The sequence below is a fragment of the Coccinella septempunctata genome, chromosome 6, assembly GCF_907165205.1.
Source record: "Coccinella septempunctata chromosome 6, icCocSept1.1, whole genome shotgun sequence".
In the NCBI taxonomy this organism is placed as follows: Eukaryota; Metazoa; Arthropoda; class Insecta; order Coleoptera; family Coccinellidae; genus Coccinella; species Coccinella septempunctata.
In genome coordinates this window covers 17074739-17095405 of record NC_058194.1, presented here as the reverse complement: position 1 = coordinate 17095405, position 20667 = coordinate 17074739, and the positions used below count along the sequence as shown (strand labels likewise).

General features: G+C 35.3%; 1 protein-coding gene across 8 annotated transcripts in view; it reads left to right on the top strand.

The window, feature by feature from the left end:
* LOC123315147 (fat-like cadherin-related tumor suppressor homolog) overlaps positions 1–20667 on the top strand; it is a 526180-nt gene that overhangs the window by 397660 nt on the left and 107853 nt on the right. For all 8 annotated transcript variants that reach the window (XM_044900731.1, XM_044900730.1, XM_044900729.1 and 5 more), the window contains one exon: positions 15347–15554. In XM_044900731.1, the coding sequence (XP_044756666.1) occupies positions 15347–15554 (208 nt within the window). The remainder of the gene's footprint in view (positions 1–15346; positions 15555–20667) is intronic.

The window sequence follows — 20667 nt, the reverse complement described above, 5'->3', positions numbered from 1 at the left end:
TCTTGGATTAGTTTTTGAGAGCCTACGAGCATTTGTGCTACAAAAAACGGATGAATACATCCGTCTATTATCATGGCACAAATAGTCCGGATGTATCGTGATATCGGACAACTTCTTGCCAGCTCTGCTATTGTTGCGAAAGAAGAAAGAATGCACCATAAATTCGGTATGGGCTCACATATTCACTCCGAAATAGGAATTTAATACCTCCTCGTCTTTGCAATTCGCAGATCTGCATAAACGGCATCCTTCCTGAATTGTGCAAGCTCCAAATGCCAAACAGCGAAATAGCTGAAAGAAATCGCGAAATCAGATCAATCCCTCCGGTTCGCTGAATGCGATCTTGATAGTTTCAATGAAGAAACCAATACAGTTGCAACTAAGCGAAGTCAGGGAGACATTTCCTTGTCGAACTTGAGGGTGAAATTCGAAATATCTGCACCGCTGGTCGGTTAGTTGAACAGGAAGAATCGACGCTTAAACCTGGAACTTTATGGCCGGTTCGTTCTTCAACTCTGTCGAATTGACGCAATAAAACTTCGCTCAACTCGATCAAACCATCGGGAATCAATTAAGTTTTTCGGAAGTCCTCTACTAGCCGAAGTCTTTTTGATAAATTGGACGAATAAACTACTTCCATGAAACCAATCCAATAAAGGAGTGGACCTTTTTTGAAAAAGTAAAAATATTTCTCGTCCAAATGTGCACACAATGTTCGACATTCTTTTGATAACCTAAGATCAATCCCAATTTTTAGATTTCTCACAATCCATCGGTTCTTATTATTGCTTCAGTACTCAATTGAAATTCTTGAAGTAATTTTAATTTGGAAATGCTCGCAAAGGGTAGAATAAGGAAAGTTTCGGAGAGCCACGATTTAAAACTGGAATTAGCAATTTTATTTCACAAGCTATTTCTTGACCTAATTCAATCATTTCTTCCAATTTATTCAAAACTCCAAAAAAACTGAGGTTTTTATAAAATAGGCTTTTATTATTTATTAACTTAAAGAAAACTAAGACAGTTAGTAGGTATGTCTTAAAATAGCTCAGATTTTCGAAGAAAAATTTCGTCTGTTAGCTTTGTGGTAATTCGAATAGTTGAAATTCTTTTTTTATTCTTTACGCGTCTCAAGATATTTCACAAGCATATCTCGAAAAGGCTCTATAGGGGTATTAGCATGGTGAATTTGCCCTTATTCTTTGAACGATATATTGATAGGATTTGTTGGTCTGAAGTTTCTTACAGACGTCTAATTCACCTGTATTGAGGAGGAACAAAATACGTGGAAATGAGAAAAAAAAAATTTCAGGAACCGACTGTTGTGAGTGATTTTAGACAATAACAATCTAACAATCAAATTGTAGTTAGTTGTCTAGGAGATGAGGTATATTATGCATATTTAAATTATTGAGTTAATTAAAGGTCTATAACTAAGACTTTGAATGAAAAATGTTGTATTTGCCTCAAAAAATTGATGAGAGCGTGTGGTAGGTACTCCTAAAAGCTTATCATACGTTTGAAGGTCTTCATGAGTTTTCTTCTATCGTATTTGATTATGATTTTTTTATGGCAATTATTTTTTGTAGTTGTACACAAAAACTTCTGGTGTGATTAGACAAAAATTTCTGGTGTGATTAGACAGTATTCTGAAGATACATCTGAATGTACATTCAGTGAAAAATTAAAAAAACTGATATTAATACAGCAATTTTGTCGCCTGAAAGTATGGGGTGGTATAGGTTAAATCCGGTAGTTCTGATTGTTTGGCAGACTTATTCATGATGTTGGCCTAATGAAGAATTATAACCATCTATACTGGTTTTTAAAACAACCTTTTTGTGATGTTTTTGAAGTAGACTAAACTTTCGCTTAATGAAAACTTAGGCTAAGGGATTATTATAGTTGGCAACGCTGTAAGATTATTAAATTGGTAGTAACCTACTTGGTTAATCATTGTCCGATTTATAAATTTCAAGATGGTTTTAGGGCTAAACATGCAGTTTCCGAATCTTTTTTCAATTTGGTTGTCAATTTTAGGTCAAGCTGACATATTGAATCTAATTTTATTATTTTACCTTTTTCTGCTTTTGTTTAAGATGAAAATTTCTAGTATCTTGGAGAAGACACTCTGAATTTTCCTTTTTGTTGAAGAAAGGATCAATTTTTGCAGTGCGAGATGCCCTTGAATATAAAATATTTCAGCTTTTTTCGTGAACAATTTCATTTCTTACAGTCAACTACACTGCCGGGAGAAAGGGTTTTTTTACTGAGGTTTTTCTCTATACTCTTGTATCATACACCAAATTGTACGGTACCCCGTTTACGCTAACCTCTGCTTATCCCATTATAGAAGGGCTTCGATAGTATAACCATGGTCAAAATTCATTCAAAACCACAGAATTGCATAAGAATGCGAAATATGAAAAAAAATTGAGAACATTGAAAGGCTCAATCTCGAAAACTATTGGGTCTACATAGACAGTTCTGCTTTCATATATACGCAAACTTACTCTACTTTAAAAATGTCTTGAAAAGGTTTATTCAAAAACTAGTACTTTAGGGTTACAATAGCCAAAATTTGAAAATCAACGATTTATTCGCGGTTTTTTCTATTTTTGATAAAGTTGTGTTCGGCGCTCGAGGTTACAAACTTGGATTATTCATTGGGTCAACATCCTAAACAGGTCTGCAAAAAACAGAACGTAAGGGAGAAGCTTCAGACTCACGTCAGCTTTTACCCTAGTGTGATATGAAACATCTACAGCACTGCGTGGAAACGAATAATGCTGTGGCGATCAGTCGCCACGAATGGTATGCAATAGCAAGCGACTATGACATTATTATCTTCCCTCTCGCAGTCTGCTCCTGCATATAGTCCCTTGATTATTGGAAGTTTTATTAATTTTTATCAATTAACGTGCCAACTGTCTACGTGGAACAGTAATTTAGCATTCTGGTTACAAAACAGGCGTTCACTGTTATGTTCGTGGTTCTCTGAGGCCTCTTTATATCTTTATTTGCTTATCATTAGTTAGATCAATTATTCTATTTGTTTGAATATGATCATGATATATTTGGAAAAGATGAAAGTTGTCAGTTGATGTTTGACAAAGAAAAATATACCTTTGAAACGAATTGAATTGTTAGTTTTCGGAAAAAAGTTTAATCATGGTAGAAACTATAACTACTCTAACAGCCGTTTTCAATGAACTTATCTATCCATCGTTTCACTTCCTGACGATTGGAAACCATTCTAAAATATATCTACAGATAGATCATAGAAACGAAATCAGATGGTTTTTCTATTTTCAGTAACTAAAACGAAGGATAGATAAGTTTATTGAAAACGGCCGTAAGCATCTAGGGCTCACACATCTCTTATACGATATTATAGGGATAAGTTTCGAATTTTGGTAGTTTACGATTAAGCTGCACCATTATATCAATTCATACATCCTATCCAAGTTGATATCGGAATAAACTTTTCATAACGCTAATTCGTGAGAATTGGTGAAAAACATTTCTCGCAGAGCTAGACTCCAACTGAATGCCGGAAATTCGAGGAACGATCATATTCGTATCTAACGACTTCTTTCCAATAACGCCCCCGAGAGCAAATAAGTTTCTCCGGTGGGTGTAAAGAAGCGGAAAACTTTTCCCGATTGCAGGCGGTTCGAAAACATCTCAGTTTAATTGATGGTAAGGACGTTCGGGCACTTTACCGTCACACGATGGGGAAGAAACTATCTGTTTGGAGGAAATAAACAACCGGCCGTATGCTTGGAGGCGGAAGAATCAAATTGGAGTCTGCCTCCATCTAAATTAGTTTCGGAAGTAGGGGTCATAAAGATACCAGCGGATGGAACCAGGATGCAACTGGCATCTTCAAATCAACGTAGACTAATGCAACTTCCCAGCAGAATTGATCTTTGTTAGAGATGCTTCATTGGGTAACGCGCGGAAGAATCGTTACCAATAAATCACGATTACTGATTTAAGATGACCAGAATCAGCTTTTATCAATTCTTCAGAAATAAATTACGTATACTCGGAGATGAATGATCTCCATGTCCAATGGATGTTTGACACGTAGGCCTCAATATATAAAGTGTGATACAAATAAACAGGAAGACAAATATACTCTTATCAGAGATAGAGAATGACTAGCTGAGTACGGATTAGATATAAAAATTAATTTCTGGCTCTCCCAAGAAAGCTACAGTATGATTTTTGAAATTCATGGGAATACTGAGACTTAGACTGAGACGATCATCAAAGACAAACTTATAGACGGAATTTATTGAAACTTGGAAGGGAACACATGCTGAGATCGAGTCACAGAGATATCAATTATTTCAATATTCCAGGACCGGACTCATTAATATTACTTGTATTCCGAATTTCAAATAATATTTCGCACTTTAGAAAGTACCTAAATTGAGTTTGAATACGTTGTACCATTCAAAGTTGTCACATCTACAATATTTTTTCATGAATATTTGAACTTTTTTTCGCAAAAATTGAGATCATATAAATAAACAGGAGTGATATACAGGATGAGTCTTTGACTCCTACAAATATTTTAACAGTAGATTCTTGAGGTCTGAAAAACACTTATTCTCTCTACCATTTTTTCAGATTCGGCCCAGATAAATAGATAAAGCCATTTTGAGTTTTCATAATGAGCTGTGCTACCCCAAGAAAACCAAAAATACCTTCAGAATAACTAGATAAAGTTTTGATACTACACATATGTAGATCTTTTAAACAGAGTTGTATTCAGCCAAAGTATACACAAATGCTTTTTAATTTTTGAACATCAAATTACTCGAAAACGGCGCATTATACGAGAGATTACGAAGAATACTTTTATTTTACAAAACGTTCAAATATTCATTAGATAGCGTCCAACTTAGTTTGAATTTTTGGTATTTTGATGGTACGTAATTGTAATAATGTAAAAACTGGAAAAGCTGGGTGATATCTCCTGTTCGAAAAAGATTCGCCGAATAAATGAAAAACTACATTCTGAAATTGATTTCATTCGATGAAACCCCTTGTGAGACTAAAAATAAGACTTTTTATGATTTTTCAACAGCCTGTATCTTTTAAACCGAGCCGAATCGATTCAAGAATTTACTGTTAAAATATTTGTACGAGTCAAAGACTCATCCTATATATTCTATACTATATTATTATATGATTTCTAGGGATCTTCTTCAGCGTGTGGAATTGTCATAAAACATTGTAGAAACTGTTATTAATTTTCATTCATCCAATTTACTAAATTTTCGGGAATAGGTATGTTCGAATTTTTCGAAAATGATTTTCAGTCAAAGACTGACCATGTATATACCATAGGATTGAATATGAAACGTGTAAGTATGCGTAAAAAATCATTTAGATAGTCGGGAGTTTAAATAAACATATTTAGTGGTGAAACAAAATCAAATGAAAAACACTGAAATGCAGTAATGAATAATGAATATAAAAATGGGAACGAATCAAAGATATTAATATCTTTGGAACAAATGAATTCCTCATATACAAATTTAGCCAACGTTATTTCGGGAGATATTCGAAATGAAAACCATTTGCTTATACACATTTCCTTATTTTTACATTGATTATAGCCTTCCGAATCATATATCGCCATTATTTCTTAATATATCGTAACAGTTGATAATTCTGTTCATCAAAGGGCCCCTTGACTGGATGTGTTCAGCATAAACCATATCCTTGAATCTTTCCCATAAGAAATATTTTATTTGGTTCTTAGAACATAGATATATGGAATGGACATTCAGTCCTTCGAATGAATTGCTTGTATTACCTACACACATTCGATGTTTCTCTGTCTAGGGCGACACTAAGGCAGTGGCGTTATAATAAAAAGTTTACATACTTCCTATTTATTCGTACTGAAAATTGATGTGACAATGATGTCCGAGTCAACTGTCTGTGATTGGCGACACTAAGCAACTGTCTCACTCCAGTCTTTGGAATGTTTATTTTCCATTACATGTATCTATGTTCTAAGATTTGGTTATGGTCTGGATATCTAGGAGGCCATAAGAAGTTAGATTTGTGCAATTGGTTACACAAAGTAAGACCTCAATCAGTTCTAAAAAGTGTGTTTTTTATGTCAAAATTTGAAAAAATGATTGACAACAAATGAAGAATGCTAGCCAAAGCCAACACAAAATTCTACCTACTGCTATCTAATCTCCGTCATATTAGTTAGGCGGTTTTCATTGGCATTAGAATTAATATTTATCCATCGATTTCCATAGCTTTGGATTCCTTTCTATTTCATTTTCCTACCTCGAAATGAAACTGTACATAGTGTACTATTCAGAACAGCGAAGCGTCTCAAATTCAAAGATATTCGGGCTGTAATGAACCCATAGAGTTTGTCATATGCACCATTACTCAAAGTCAGCAACTTTCAACGAGGCGCAGCCGACTTCACTATCTTACGTATCATCTCAGTTCGTTTGGCGCAGAAAATGCGAAATATTGCGCTTGGTCTGTGCGAAGTTTTGAATAATTCAGCTGCTGAGAAAAAGCGAGGTAAAATTGAAATGTCAAACAAAACCAGGTGTCCATTAATCATTTCGTCCATAGAGAATAATATTCAACGCCATCTATTCGGACGGAAATTTGAAGAGACAGATATAAATATGGCCTTTTCAACTCATTTCACCAGGATGGATTTAGGGGTCGGCATTTCCGGAGTTGAAGAGGTCTGCTGTTGATGCTTTTCAGTGGGGACTTCGAAAAGCCTCATTGTTTGAGTGATAGGATCTGTCTGTCTTATTGAATATATTGAGAAGTCTATATACCGTGAATAATCGGTGCTATTTTCGGCTTTACGATATTATTGCAGATCTACAATCGAGTATAAAAATGCTTATGGTTATGATTCATTTTTGATTCAAGAGCTATCCTGAAATTGCGACTAATCCATAATTGCTTCATTTTGGCTGTTGGTTCTTCTACACTATAAAGGTGAAAACGTTGAAAGGAGATAACTTTAAGGTGTCGATTTTGATCATTTTGTTGTCCATTTGTGGCCTATTTCATCTAGTTTATCACCTATGTCGAGTCTGCAGGAATGTGATGGTATACAGGTTAGAACAATTTCTCTAAATTCCTGAACACCTTGTGCAGGTAATTAGTGACGCAATGATGGGTATTCAAATGAGTTTTGAAGGCGGATCTTTTTTTACATTTTCCTATTCAACTCATGTCGATAGCTCCTTTCTGGAAAAAATACGATTTTTTCATGCAATTTATAACATTAAGACATCAAGAACAATACATACCTACTTTGATCAAGGAACACGGTTATCCTGTTATGTATAGCAGCGTTATGATTAGTGTTTATGTGATTCATCTTGTCAGTTACAGTTCACTGGCCTCAATGTAGCCCCGATCTAAATCCAATTGAACATGTGTGGAACATGTTGGGGAGGCTTACTCGCAACCGACAACCGGAAATCATTCCAGCTCTCAGTACAGCTCTTCTTGAAGAATGGGAAAACGTTCCACAACAGGCAATTGCCAATAGGGGATACTCTTTCTGACGAAAATGATGTATTTTTTATGAAATATCTTTGAAACGTTACATTTTTAAATAACCATTTCAACCGTTTCCAAAAAAAATATTTTACTTACTTAAAAATGAAAAATACAAATAGGTATTTAAAAGTTGAAGCGTTTCGTTTCTCTTGCACAAGTTGGCAACATCGACTGAAATATGCGTTGACAACAAATACACTATCTTGATAAGATAGACAAAGATGACTGTCTATGACTATGAAGTCTGCGACGAACGAGGAAGGTCGTAAAATTTTATGGGATTCTTATAAGGCTCACTAGTGAGTACACGCCTTATGATGACTGCCAATCAACAGCTGTTATTTTATGAACGAGTTCATTTTATTTTCTAGTAGGCGCTGTTGCCAAATCGTAAACTAGAAACGAAGCGATTCAAATTTTAAAACCTCATATTTGAAGAATGATTTTGAATAGTTTTCGCGGTGCATTTGAAAAATTCATGAATGAAACTAATAATTATTCAGTTTAAATTGGCATATGTTCTGATAACCAAAATTGAGGGGAATTTCCCATTGTATTGGAAGCTTACCACGTCGCATGGAAGCAGTGATAAGAGCTCGTGGAGGCAATACTGAATATTAGAATATAAGAATGTGTGTATTTTTCATAATTTTATCTGTATAAGTATTCCCAATGTGTTATCGTTAATGTTATAAATTTCACACTTTCGTTTGAAAAATCGTATTTCCTATTAGGAAAGAAAGGAAGGGATATTGACGTGAATTAAACAAGAAAATGTTAAGCGAAGATCAGGCATCAAAAACTTATTCAAGGACCCATCATTGCGTCACCAATTGCCTCCACAGGGTGTTCAGAAATTTAGAAGGAATTGCAACTTTCAGTTCTACCCTGTATACCATCAAACTCTATTAGAATTCCTGCAGACTCATCACTTGATGAACTAGATGAAACAGGCTACAAATAGACAACATTAGATTGAGCTGCTGTGGTCGATACTTGATCAGTAATTCAAACGAATATTGTTGAAGTCTTGAGTAATTGAAGCATTTGTTAAATATTTCCATTATTTATAAGGCTTTCCATATTTATAGCCTAAAGACGAATTTTTCCCCTCTCGAAAAAAAAGCAGTCCCAGTATTGCAGAAGAGTTGAGATCGGTAAAATCATCGGGAGAAAAGAACTGATGCGATGCTTTCAATAGCCGGGTGACATGAGATATTATCAGCCGCTTCAAATCAACGTTTCAGTCCGATATTCTGAGTGTAAAAAGAAAACATAAACAAAAACTTCCAATAAGCTTTTGAAAGAACGTCGGCTACAGCATGTATAGGGCTTTCATACTGCCTCCAGTGATGCAAAATTACAAATCGACAGATGTCGAATCAAAATTGGAAATGGATCTGTTAATGGAAGTGCCCAGCGATACGGAACGAATCAGAATTGTTCGGGAGGTTCATTCCTTATTTCCTCTGAATGGAAGTGGCAATTCCTCAACCGTAGAACTTGTAATCTTTCAATAAACCCTCGATTCGGTATTTCATGTTGAATCTCGTGATGGATTTGTAGAGTTACATCGAAATTATTCTTCATTTCGAAATCGGCTTACGACCGAATGTAATCTCTTGATATAATACGCTTGAAAGTTAATGAAATCCGAAAGATTACCTATTTCAATGGATTCTAACCAAGACATCAAAGGAGCTTGAAATTCGCTATAAATGGATATGCAGCTATCGAATGTTAGCTTAGAAGAAAAAAATTTGTTTTTTTCAGTCTATTACGTTAAAGAAAAATTAAGTCAAAGAGTTATGACGGAACAAATTTCCTTTTCTTGGAACATCCGGTATAATACTCCATATTACTATTAATCTGAAAGAAAGTAGGTGTTGCACAAAACTCATATATCGATATCGATTGAAATTTATTCTGGGAAGATTCTGCATCTCTTCATAAACTTTTTAGGGTTTTCACTCCCAATCTCTGAAACAAAATCAATTAAAAATGAAATCAACGATTTGCTCCTGCGTAAATTCTTGCCCTAATTTGTCAGGAGCAAATTGACTAGAAAAAATTGTTGCCTGACAATGAACTCAAAATAAATAACGTTGAAATTATAATTCTGTAACGTTTCGGAGTCTATATCAGACTCCTTCATCAGACGAAAAATCTATTTTTTAGAAAATCTTCTGAGTTGTGGTTTTTGTTTGACATTAATTGTCAACACACAGAAACAGAGACTGCAAAGAAACGTTGATTCATTTAATTTTGAAATTACCGGATGACAGTTCCTTCTTTAGTAAATTGATACCCACCATTTTGTAGCAAACTGCTCCAACAGGTCAATTTTGATTTTATGGCAATACTTGCTTTTTGTGCCAGAAATGTATGAATTGAGGATGATTTGGTCATTGGTGGAGTAGTTTTCATTTCAGGATTGAGGTGCTTTAACTCTTTGAATTCGAATTTTCACTTCTTTTATGCTTTTTTATGTCAATGATTCAAATTTTAGAACTGTTTAAAGGTTTTGCGGTAATATGGAAAGAATGCATTTAGGGTAGTTGTTGATGGAGAATGAAAAATTATCATCTGTGCATTTATTCTATTAATTTAGATTTAAGTTGCAGATAATTCATCAAATTTGTTGTAATGACATTTCAAAAACAATGGGATTAAAAAAAACCCAACAAAGAGACTCGGCAATTATACATGAGAAATGAGAAGTATTATTATTTAATATAGAAATCGATTCTGTTTCACCAATTTTTCACAGAATAGTACGATTCATTCTGGTTCCGCCTAAATATAAAAGTATAACCATTTTAAATTTTAATAATGAGCTGTGACACCTCTGAAATCTAAAAAAGAAGTGGCGAATAAAGTGGTATATTTAATACAATGAATGAGTTACCGCGGTTTCGTTTGCGATAAATATTCTCTTTATTTCTATTTCTTTTTGGATAATAATAATGAATTCAGCTTGCAACCACACATATTTGCTCTGGTATTAATCTCTTAAATTTTATTTCAATAAAAATAAAAAAATGATATTTTCTCTGAACTCTCTAACGTTGACAAATACAGAACACAACAAAATTTCCTTCGGAATAACAAACAATCTATGACCCTATAGGAAAGAGTTAATCTTTGCTATGACACTACACATCTGTAATGTGTAGATGACACCACACAAATGATGTTATGCGTGTTTTTTCAACGTAACAAATATTAAGTTCTCTGGATATGGAACAGAGTTGCATTCAAGAAAAAGTAGCTGATTTTTAGAATTTCACGGATATTTTATTTTCAAATAAAAAATCACTTGATAACGGCGCATTATACGAGGAAATATGAATAAAACTTTTTTTCCAAAAATGGTCAAATATTCATTAGTGGCGTTCAATTCTTTTTAACAATCGGATTTTGAATATTACTTATTCTCTGAAGGCAAAATCAACAATATAGTAAAATCTCTATTTTCGAAAGAATTCTATGAAACCACTGACCACAAAAATGTCCATAAATAAATCTCTATCTCTATGACACCAAATAAAACAAATCATATAATTCATGTTACACTCGATTTGAATAAATATCGGGTAGAACTTCTATAATCAATTTTAATAAAACTCATAAAAAGTTCTGAAATTGAGGATAATTATTTTGTAAACAAATTCGAAATCTTTTTCTAACAGAATCTACTTCAATCAAAAGCATAACGCGGGAAATGTCTCTGATTGCGTTCCTGACGCTCTGCTCTAAATCAATTCATGACTGCAGAAAATTTTACTTCTAACATATCCCCATACGAAAAAATTCAGACGATTGAGGTCTGGTGATCTTGCTGGCCAGCCAGTAGGACCATTCGTTTCCATCCACTGTGGCCTGTATCTATGGCAAAGCTTTTTTTTTTTTGGAAATAATCTGGAGCAAAGGATTTATGAAAATTCATCTCATTCTATGACTTTTGTTACTACAATGTAGGAATTAAAGTGTTCTATGTCCACTTCACTCTTAGAATAATGTATGTGAGAATCAATAATAAGTGATTATTTCACTTTTATATATAATAACGAAGTTGGTTTTTTTTCCATCCTTAGCACAAGAGATTTAAAAAAACTGAATATAGTGTGATATTCCTATGCAAAAAGTGCCTGTAAATTTTTTTTATCGTTTTTAGATATTTTCGAAATCGACAAAATGAGAACATTTGATTATAACTCCAAGACAAATGAAGAGTGGGTTGATGTGGCCGATACTTGATGAAAATCCAGAAATAAACACATTATACGATTTTCACAAAAATGAGTTTTCGAACCACTACACGTGTTTCGCTATCACAATAAAACGATACAAAGGATTAGATAAAGATAAACTCCTTTTAACGTTTTTCCCTATCTAGTCTAAAAGTACAAGAAACAGCCAAAATAAAGCAATTTGGGATACCCTGTATATTACAGTGCAGTGTTCTCACTCTACCTCTTATCCCAAAATGTTTTTTATTTTTTTGTTGTTTTAATTTTGATGATATTTGAAGCCGATATAAAGAATATTTATGGAATATCACATCGGGTATCATCCTGAATTTCCTGAATTGATATCGAAATAAGTATTCGTCAATTATTATGATATGAACATGTTGAAGCTTCACTCTGTACAGTAACAGCCGGAACGATTGGAAAATCACTTTGATTTGATTCGTTCATGCTATCGCGAAATGAAGGCAATCGTGCCAAATCGACGGAAAAAATTATATGTTCCGAGAGGTACGGAATCAGGAACTCGTTATCTTTGATCTATCGATATCTGAAGGCGACCCTCCTCTGGACACGGAAACGTATCGTGCGTAGGTGGCTGGGAGTTTCTAATTAAAGAGCTTTTTATTCGGCGTTGAATATTGTGGGTGTTTGCAAGATATCACAAATTAGTTTCGATTTTTAGGTTCGTACAATTAACCGTTAGTTTTCGAAGACTGCCTATTGCAGGAGACGAAGGATTCGTGATATTGTAATTCAACTCTTCTTTTTCGAGATAAATCACCATGCTTCAGATATCGGAACTCTTCTTTTCCTCTTCTTCATCTTCTTTAGCCTCCAGATATCCACTTCTAGACGTAGGTCTCTTCCAGAGACTTTTATGTCAACCTCTTCTTTTCCTATGAAACTATATTTGTTTCGAATATGAACAATTATCAAGGATAGCTTGATTGGGATTTGTGTTTCCCTGATGACGTCAAATGGGGCAGAAACCACTGTCAGCCTCTACTCATCCTCGTTGTAATGGTCTTCTGTTGACACCCCGAGTGATTGTGTCTCGCTAGTTCAATTAAGATCGTAGCATTTCTTGATTTTTATATGGATGGATGTTATGTATCTGAATTAATCTAGATCATTATTTCGAATCGTTCCACTCCACATTATCTTCCAAAATCATCATTCATGAAAAACTCCCTCTTTCTTCATCTTTAGATACAGGGTGTCCAGGAAAGAATCCAACAAACGGAATTCATAATCTGAGGCCATCAAGATAGTCTCATATCGAGAGGTTTAATTACTTGAGGGCTTCTTTTAGTATATACATGGTGATAATCAACTGTTGAATGAAATTAAATTTCGAGGATTCAATTCAACAGACTGGTTTAAAAATTTGAAGTTGTGTTTCCCTTTCCTTCCGCCTTCATTCGACGTTTTTGCAATTGAAAAATTACATTTTCTACATAGGTACCTCAATCTATCAGATCAACCTGTCCTGTATTTTAACACTACAGCATTTTTTCATCATAACGACCACAAAAAAGCAACTGAATTATAGAAACCAAAAAATTTGCTTGGCATGACCATACAGGGTGAATAATGATTTTTTTTGCAAATAAGAACATGTTCATTTCGTTTTTTCTATTGGCTCGGCTGATTTTTCAATCTGTAATCTGTGAAATATCACTCTTCACTATATCCATTTCGTAGAAGTTGGCAAAAATGAAATGAATACAAAAATTGAAAAAGAACTAATGACAATATGATACGAAAAAAAAATTGTAGGATATATAGACAACCTCTTATCAACAAATCAAGATATAGCCAACTTTTCAAACTGAATATAGTTTTTCATCACGACTTAGGGAAGTTCACTCAGAGACACTTGCTGTTTTATAAAAAATGTCGAGGAAATACCATGCCTGATCTACACTTCCCTGAGCTCTAATGAAGAACTATGTTCAGTTCGAAACGCTGGAAAGTTTTTTTTTACCATTCTGTTATTATTATTTCCTTTTCATGTTTTCCATTTATTTGTTCCTAGAAAAAAAGAATATTGGCAAACACAATTTCTGATAAATAAATGAAGGATATAGTGATGAGTGATAATTCCCACAATACAGTGAAAAGCCAATGAAGCATATACATAGAGACATGGCCTGTGCCTTCCCTTTCTACCTTTGCATGAAATACTTTCAAAAAAAGTGACATAGAGAAACTGAATATCGGGGAATTTTGATTGGTCCACACTCACCTCTATGTCAACAGAAAAGAGACAGGTATTGTCCCGACGATCAGTTCTCTCTTTCTACAAAATAGCCAATTTTATGCTGGCATTGCGCAGTCAATATTTTTGCGAATAATGTGTAATGAATATTACTCATCATGTATGATCATGCCAAGCAAAGGTTTTGGATTGTATAGTTGAATAGCTTTTTTCTCAATTTTGATTGGTCCACACTGACTTCTATGTCAACAGAAAAGTGATAGGTATTGGCCCGACGATCATTTCTCTCTTTCTATAAAATAGCCAATTTCATGCTGGCATTGCTCAGTCAATGTCTCTATGTCTATGCAATCATCAATTGAAAATATAAGGAAAATTTTTTTTATTCGCAAAAAAATCATTACTCATCATGTATGATCGTGCCAAGCAAAGATTTTGGATAGTACAGTTGAGTAGCTTTTCTATAGTCCTAAAATAATAGGGTATATAGTAGAATAAACAAGGGAGACGACAATTCAAAGAATTGTCGTTCCATTATTGCGAGCTAGTCATGAATTTGCGAAGGAATTCCCAGACGGGATCGAACATTTAAACACAAACTGTAGACCGGTTTCGCGATTTTTGACCCTCATCAGTGCAGTGCAGTGTTAAACATTTAAACCGCAGGGTGCATGGGGTCACTAAGCGAAACCGAAGCGTCGCTTTGAGGAATATTTTCAATTTTCATCACGATGCGCCACCTGTCCCACTAAGACTGAAAACCTCACTTATTCTGCAGAATCCTACACCCATCCATGACTCCCAGACATAACTACTACTTGCAGTCAATAAAAGTACAACTATTCGTTAAGAGACTTTTATCTGATTGAAGATTGTTCTTCATATACTCAAAAAAATAATTAAACAATTTAGAGCCCATATCACACACTAACCTCAGACAATGAATTGAAATCTTCAGAATGATTTCATTGAAATTTTCTGTAGACTTATTAAAGTTTTATTCCTAATAGCTGAAACATGAAAAATAACAAGCACGAATTATTTGTGAAATAATTATAATTGATTATCTGAAAAAGAATAATTCCGATGAATGCTTCGAAAAGTTTCATTATTTATTACTCATATAGTTCCAATAATATTTGTTTGGCAATATATTTCATCCTCGGAATGAAATAATTGCTGTTCTACTTTTCCCAACGACTACCCAGTATATAAACTCAGAACAACTCCTAATCCCTCTTCCCCTTTGAATGATTACAAATTAAGCTCCTTGTCGTTGTAGGTATACATCGAGGTCGAGAACGAAAACGACAACCTGCCCCTGAGCGAGGAGCCGGTCTACTACCCTTCGATCCTGGAGGACAGCCCCGCGGGCACCACTGTGATTCAGGTCCGCGCTACCGACCGTGACAAGGACCCCAACCAGAGAATCAGCTACAAGATCACGTCCGGCAACCCCGAGGGTTTCTTCGCCATCGATTCCGACACAGGTAGGTGACGATGTATTCCCAGCTGATAATTGATTTGTTAAACTAATGCGGGAAAGGAGCGGCTGTCCTATTTCGGCTAAATTAAATGGATTTCAGCAACTCGACGGTATATTGATGTATGGGTTTGGACTTCGGGCTATTCCCTATGGAACAAAGATCTCAGCATCAAGAAGAAGAACAAATATTATATTTTTGGTAAAACATAAATAGTATAGCAAGGAGTAAATGATTAAAATTTGGAGAAAAAAACGAAGGGTTTACAATTTTTTTATTAAATTTGTTAATAATGTGTTTGTCGAGCGCCGATATCTGTATAGATAACCGCGTTGAGGGTGTATACCCCTCAACACTTCTTGGCATTGATGCAAGAAGATGGTCTGTTTCTTCTTGAGGGATACTATCCCAACCTACCTGTACTTCATGTCTCAGAGCCGCCAAAGTCCGTGGGGGCTGGGGTAAGTTTCCAAGCCTTCTATCCATGATGTCCCAAACATGCTCTATGGGCGAAAGATCGAGGGATCTGGGCCGTCATGGCAAAATATTCACCTGAGTAGCTTCAGAAAAGTTCAAACTAAATCTGGCAACATGAGGTCGAGCATTATCTTGCTGAAATATTGGATTCTCGAGCCGGTTAAGGTAAGGGAGAACATATGGCTCCACTATTTCTTGAAGGTAACGCAGCGCTGTCATGTTACCTAGAATAAAGATTAAAAGTGACCTACTTCCATGTGCAATAGTACCCCATAACATAACACTTACTGTCCGGTGTACATGACGCTCAACATCAAAATGAGGTTCACGTCTTTCTCCTCGACGTCGTCTTACCCTTCTTCGGCCATCATGTGCACCCAAGGAGAATCGAGATGAGAGACCTGATGCCATTCCATATTCCAATGTTGTCGTTCTGTGCACCACTGTAATCGTTGCCGTTTTTCTTCAACCGTAAGAGGTAACACAAAATGGGGTCGTTAATGCTGCAGACCAAAAGATCTTATACGGCGGTAAATAGGATGGCCTTGTTCTCCTAAACACTCATTTGCCAAAAATCGATTTCAAGCGAATAACCTGTAATAACCGCGGTTATTGCTGGTTTTGCCCTTGGTTATGGCCCTTCACAACTTCTAACCTCACTTCAATAACCAGAAGTTTAATCCAGCTCTCGAGTATGCTTATCTCCGGTTCAAAATGATGACGTTAAAGGGCTAGTTCATGACGTCACGAATTATAACCAATAATGACCAAAAGCGCTTGAATGCAGTTGGTTATTGTTGGTAAGTACCAATGATGACCTGGTTATTCGCTTGAAATCGATTAAAGATCGAGTTGTCGCAAATCAGTCTGTAATGGCAATAAGTCTTAGACGCCGATCTTGAACTTCATTTGTGCCCCTTCGACGTCTGGTGCCTACTCTTCTTCGATTTTGGGCATTATCAAACCACGCTTGACAACATCTCATAACAGTAGTTGGATTTCTGTTCGTACGCTTAGCGATTTCTCGAAATGACAATTCCGTCTCCCGTAGACCAATATTTCGACCTCTTCCGAATTCACTTAGCTGGCGATAAATTCTGCGTGTACGTACTCTTTGCATTTTAACAACAATTAAACATCGACTTTGGATCTCATCGAATAGATGGTTTGTTGTAATATTTAAGAAATTTGCAAAAAACAACTAGAATATTTAAGTAACAAAAAATGTTTATTTTGAAAAACCTTCAAAATTTTTTTTTCCAAATTTTAGTCATTTACTCCTTGCTATACTATCTATGTTTTACCGAAAAAAATTTTAAATTTAAACAGCTCTTTCTGGGTGCGAAATTTTTCCGACTTTTCTCTGTTGAAATCTTCTACAAAGTATGAGGAAGGTTTCAAAGAAAGAATGAAATAAATTTTTTCAGCCATTTTTAAGTGATCCGATGACAATGCAAAATAGGATTCTACTTTTATCTATTATTTTATTATTATTTCCATGGGAAATATTCAAATACGACAAAATCAAACTTAAAACAGATTATACGAAAATTGAAAACGATTAGGTACTGAAATAGATCATAATACGACCCTAGATCATTTTATATCTGAATCATCCCAAAGCAATAGAAAAAACTTATCTCGTAATGACTGCCTAAACCATATGGTATCGTTTAGGATATTTGTAAGTTCGATTTTTACGTGGGAATGAAAATGGAAACTTAGGAAGCCGGATTTTTCTCATTATTTATAAATCGAACGAATATATGAAATGGCTCATTTCGATACCAACTGTAATTTCACATAACCATAACATTTGACACTTAACGGGAACGCAGTCATTTCTGTGTACTCTGTGGTTTCTGTTGTTTCTGTACTTCTTTCTGCTCGATCTGTCTACCTTTTTTGATTTCTAATAATAATACATATTTATATTTATATTTGCACTTTCATTTTTTGATTTAAAATTTTCAACATGTAGGTTATTTAAGAATTCTTTTTACTATTCGACTGTTAATGTCTGATGATCTCCTGTTTTGTTTTCATACTGGTGTTTTCTCTTTCCCTGTATTTTTCTGTTGTGATCTTCTGTTATTTGATGACTGTTCTCATACATCTTTATATTTGTCTGCAGATGTCTGAAGATGACCCATTCATGTTGGTTAATATGCAGCACTCCCGTAAAATTTTCCAATACTTGTTGAAGTTCAGAGATTTGAATATGTATTTCATACATCCCGAATCGTTCAGCCTTCACAAATCCATTTAATAGAAATATTCGTTCAAAAAGTCAATTGAACTGAAAATAAACATCCCCATTCTATTTGAATAATGGATCAGTAATAAATGAACAAATAGCATTATTTCATTGAAAATAGGATTGATCCAGCAAATTACTCTTGAACAAAACACGGCCGCGAGCCAAACGCCATTCGGATGCGACGAATTGGAACAAAGCCTGGAGATATTCGATTCAATGGTCGCATAATCACCGTTATCAAAATTGAATTATACTGAGCCATTGAATGTAAAATTCCTGTGACGCACTGACCAAGAGGTCGTTAAGGACACGTTTAGTAGTTAGAGGAGCGGGACATGAATATTACATTGGTTTTTTAAGGGTTCGATGCTTCAGGGCCGAAATTAATCCATCATAGCTACATGTTTTTTTTGTTATGACCATATGACGAGCACATTAATCACAAAATGAGCTTCATTTATTTGCAGAGAACTGAGGAAATATATTCTGCCAGACTATAAGTTAGGGTAGGCGTGCTTGAAAGCGAAAAGATAAAGGTAGCTTTCGATTTTTCCTTACAAAAGTCGTTAATGAAACTGTTCCCTAGAGACTTCTATGGCTCTACGCTGAGCAAATTATTATAGAGACACAAATGATAAACTAAAATTTTGTAGAACTCGAAAAGTTGTACTAAGAGGTCCAGGATACTTTGGAGGATAAGCCACAAATACCATTTTCAACATGAAAAATTGGATTCGAAATAATTTTCCAGTCCGAGAGCGCTTTTTACTAAAAGTATTTGAATTAATGACAATTAGTGTCTTTATCTTCGATATTCATTCCTGATGCAAAAAGAGCAGATTTGAAAATTTGAGAAAGCGCACGTTTTCGTATTACACACACACTCACCCAAAATATGGTCCTTATGACACTCAATGGCTAAATTCTTTTTTTGGTTCATATGTGCAATAATGGGGTACTAAAACTCATCTAGTGTTGAGTAAAATCAATTATATGGATAGTCATGAGTTTAGCATGCGTTAAGAAGCCGTAAGTAGTCCTCCTGGCAAAATTACTGTGTTGATTAAGTGATGTTTGAACTCAACAATAAGTTGCTAACCGTCTTCGGGTTTCGTAGTCGAGTAGCTTGGAATCACTATCGAACTAGAACCGGCGCACAAGATCAGCTGATATGGTTTACTGCACGACCAAATCTCTTCTTGCCATCATCTAGAATTAATATCTCATTCCGGCAAGCCACTAGTGGGATAGTTTCTGGTTGGACTATGCGGAATAGGTTGCACAGCTTCAAGAAGATACGCCAAGCTCTAGCGATTAAGTATAGAGCAACGGCGTATAAGATATTGGTGGGTTTCCGAACGTGATAACTGCCACGTTGAGTCCAGATTTCGTCCGTACGAGTCTGATAGGCGAATGTTGTTGTGGCGAGAATGGGGTCAACGGTCTTTTCGGGGGTGGCTCAGTATGAGTGTGGGAATGCATTTTTTAATTTGCGCACAGATCTCATTATACACATAAAAACAACCATGACAAAGGGAAGCCCCGAAAGAAACTCAATGGAATAGGCAAGAACAACAAGGTTTCTTTAGTCGGGATTCCAGGTCACTCTGGAATCAAAGGAATCGAGAAGGCCAATACACTCGCCAGAAAGAGAACACAAACGCCACTTACTGGCCCAGAGCCTTTCTGTGATATAGGAAAAGGCACCTATAAGAAAGCGTTTCTGGAGAAGGAAGAAACATTTAGAGGAATCTTCTAGGAATGAATAATTCCTCTGGAACTGCAAGATCCAATATGTATTTGGATCTGAGTGAGAATAAGTTACGTCTCCTCACAGGACATTGTCGCATTAAAATGCATATGATGAGAATGGGCTCATCAGAAACTGACGAGTGTAGATTCTGTGGGAAAGAGGAGGAGATTCCTGTTCACCTGGTAATACAGGGTAACAATTTGGAAACTTGCCAGTCCAATTATGTTACGACATGAATGATTTCAGAGAAAATGCTGGAACAGGTCAATTTCTTAGGGGGACATATTTTGAGCAGAATTGTAAGCCGAAATCTCCTCAACCCTAGGTGTAGGAGCTATCACCCCTAAATTATCAATAGGGAATAGGGGGTTAGCTATACCTCAAATAAAAGATCACTTGACCCCCTACATGAATAATATGGTTTGCAAAATTTTTATTGAGTCCTTGAAGAAGTTATAGGGGCTGCAATTTGAAAACTTGCCAGACGAATTATCTCTCGACAAGGATGTTTTCAGAGAAAATGCCGGAACAGGTCAATTTTTATTCGAAGGGGGACATATTTCTAGCATAATTGTAAGCCAAAATCTCCTCAATCTTAGGTGTAGGGGTTGTCACTACTATATTCCTAA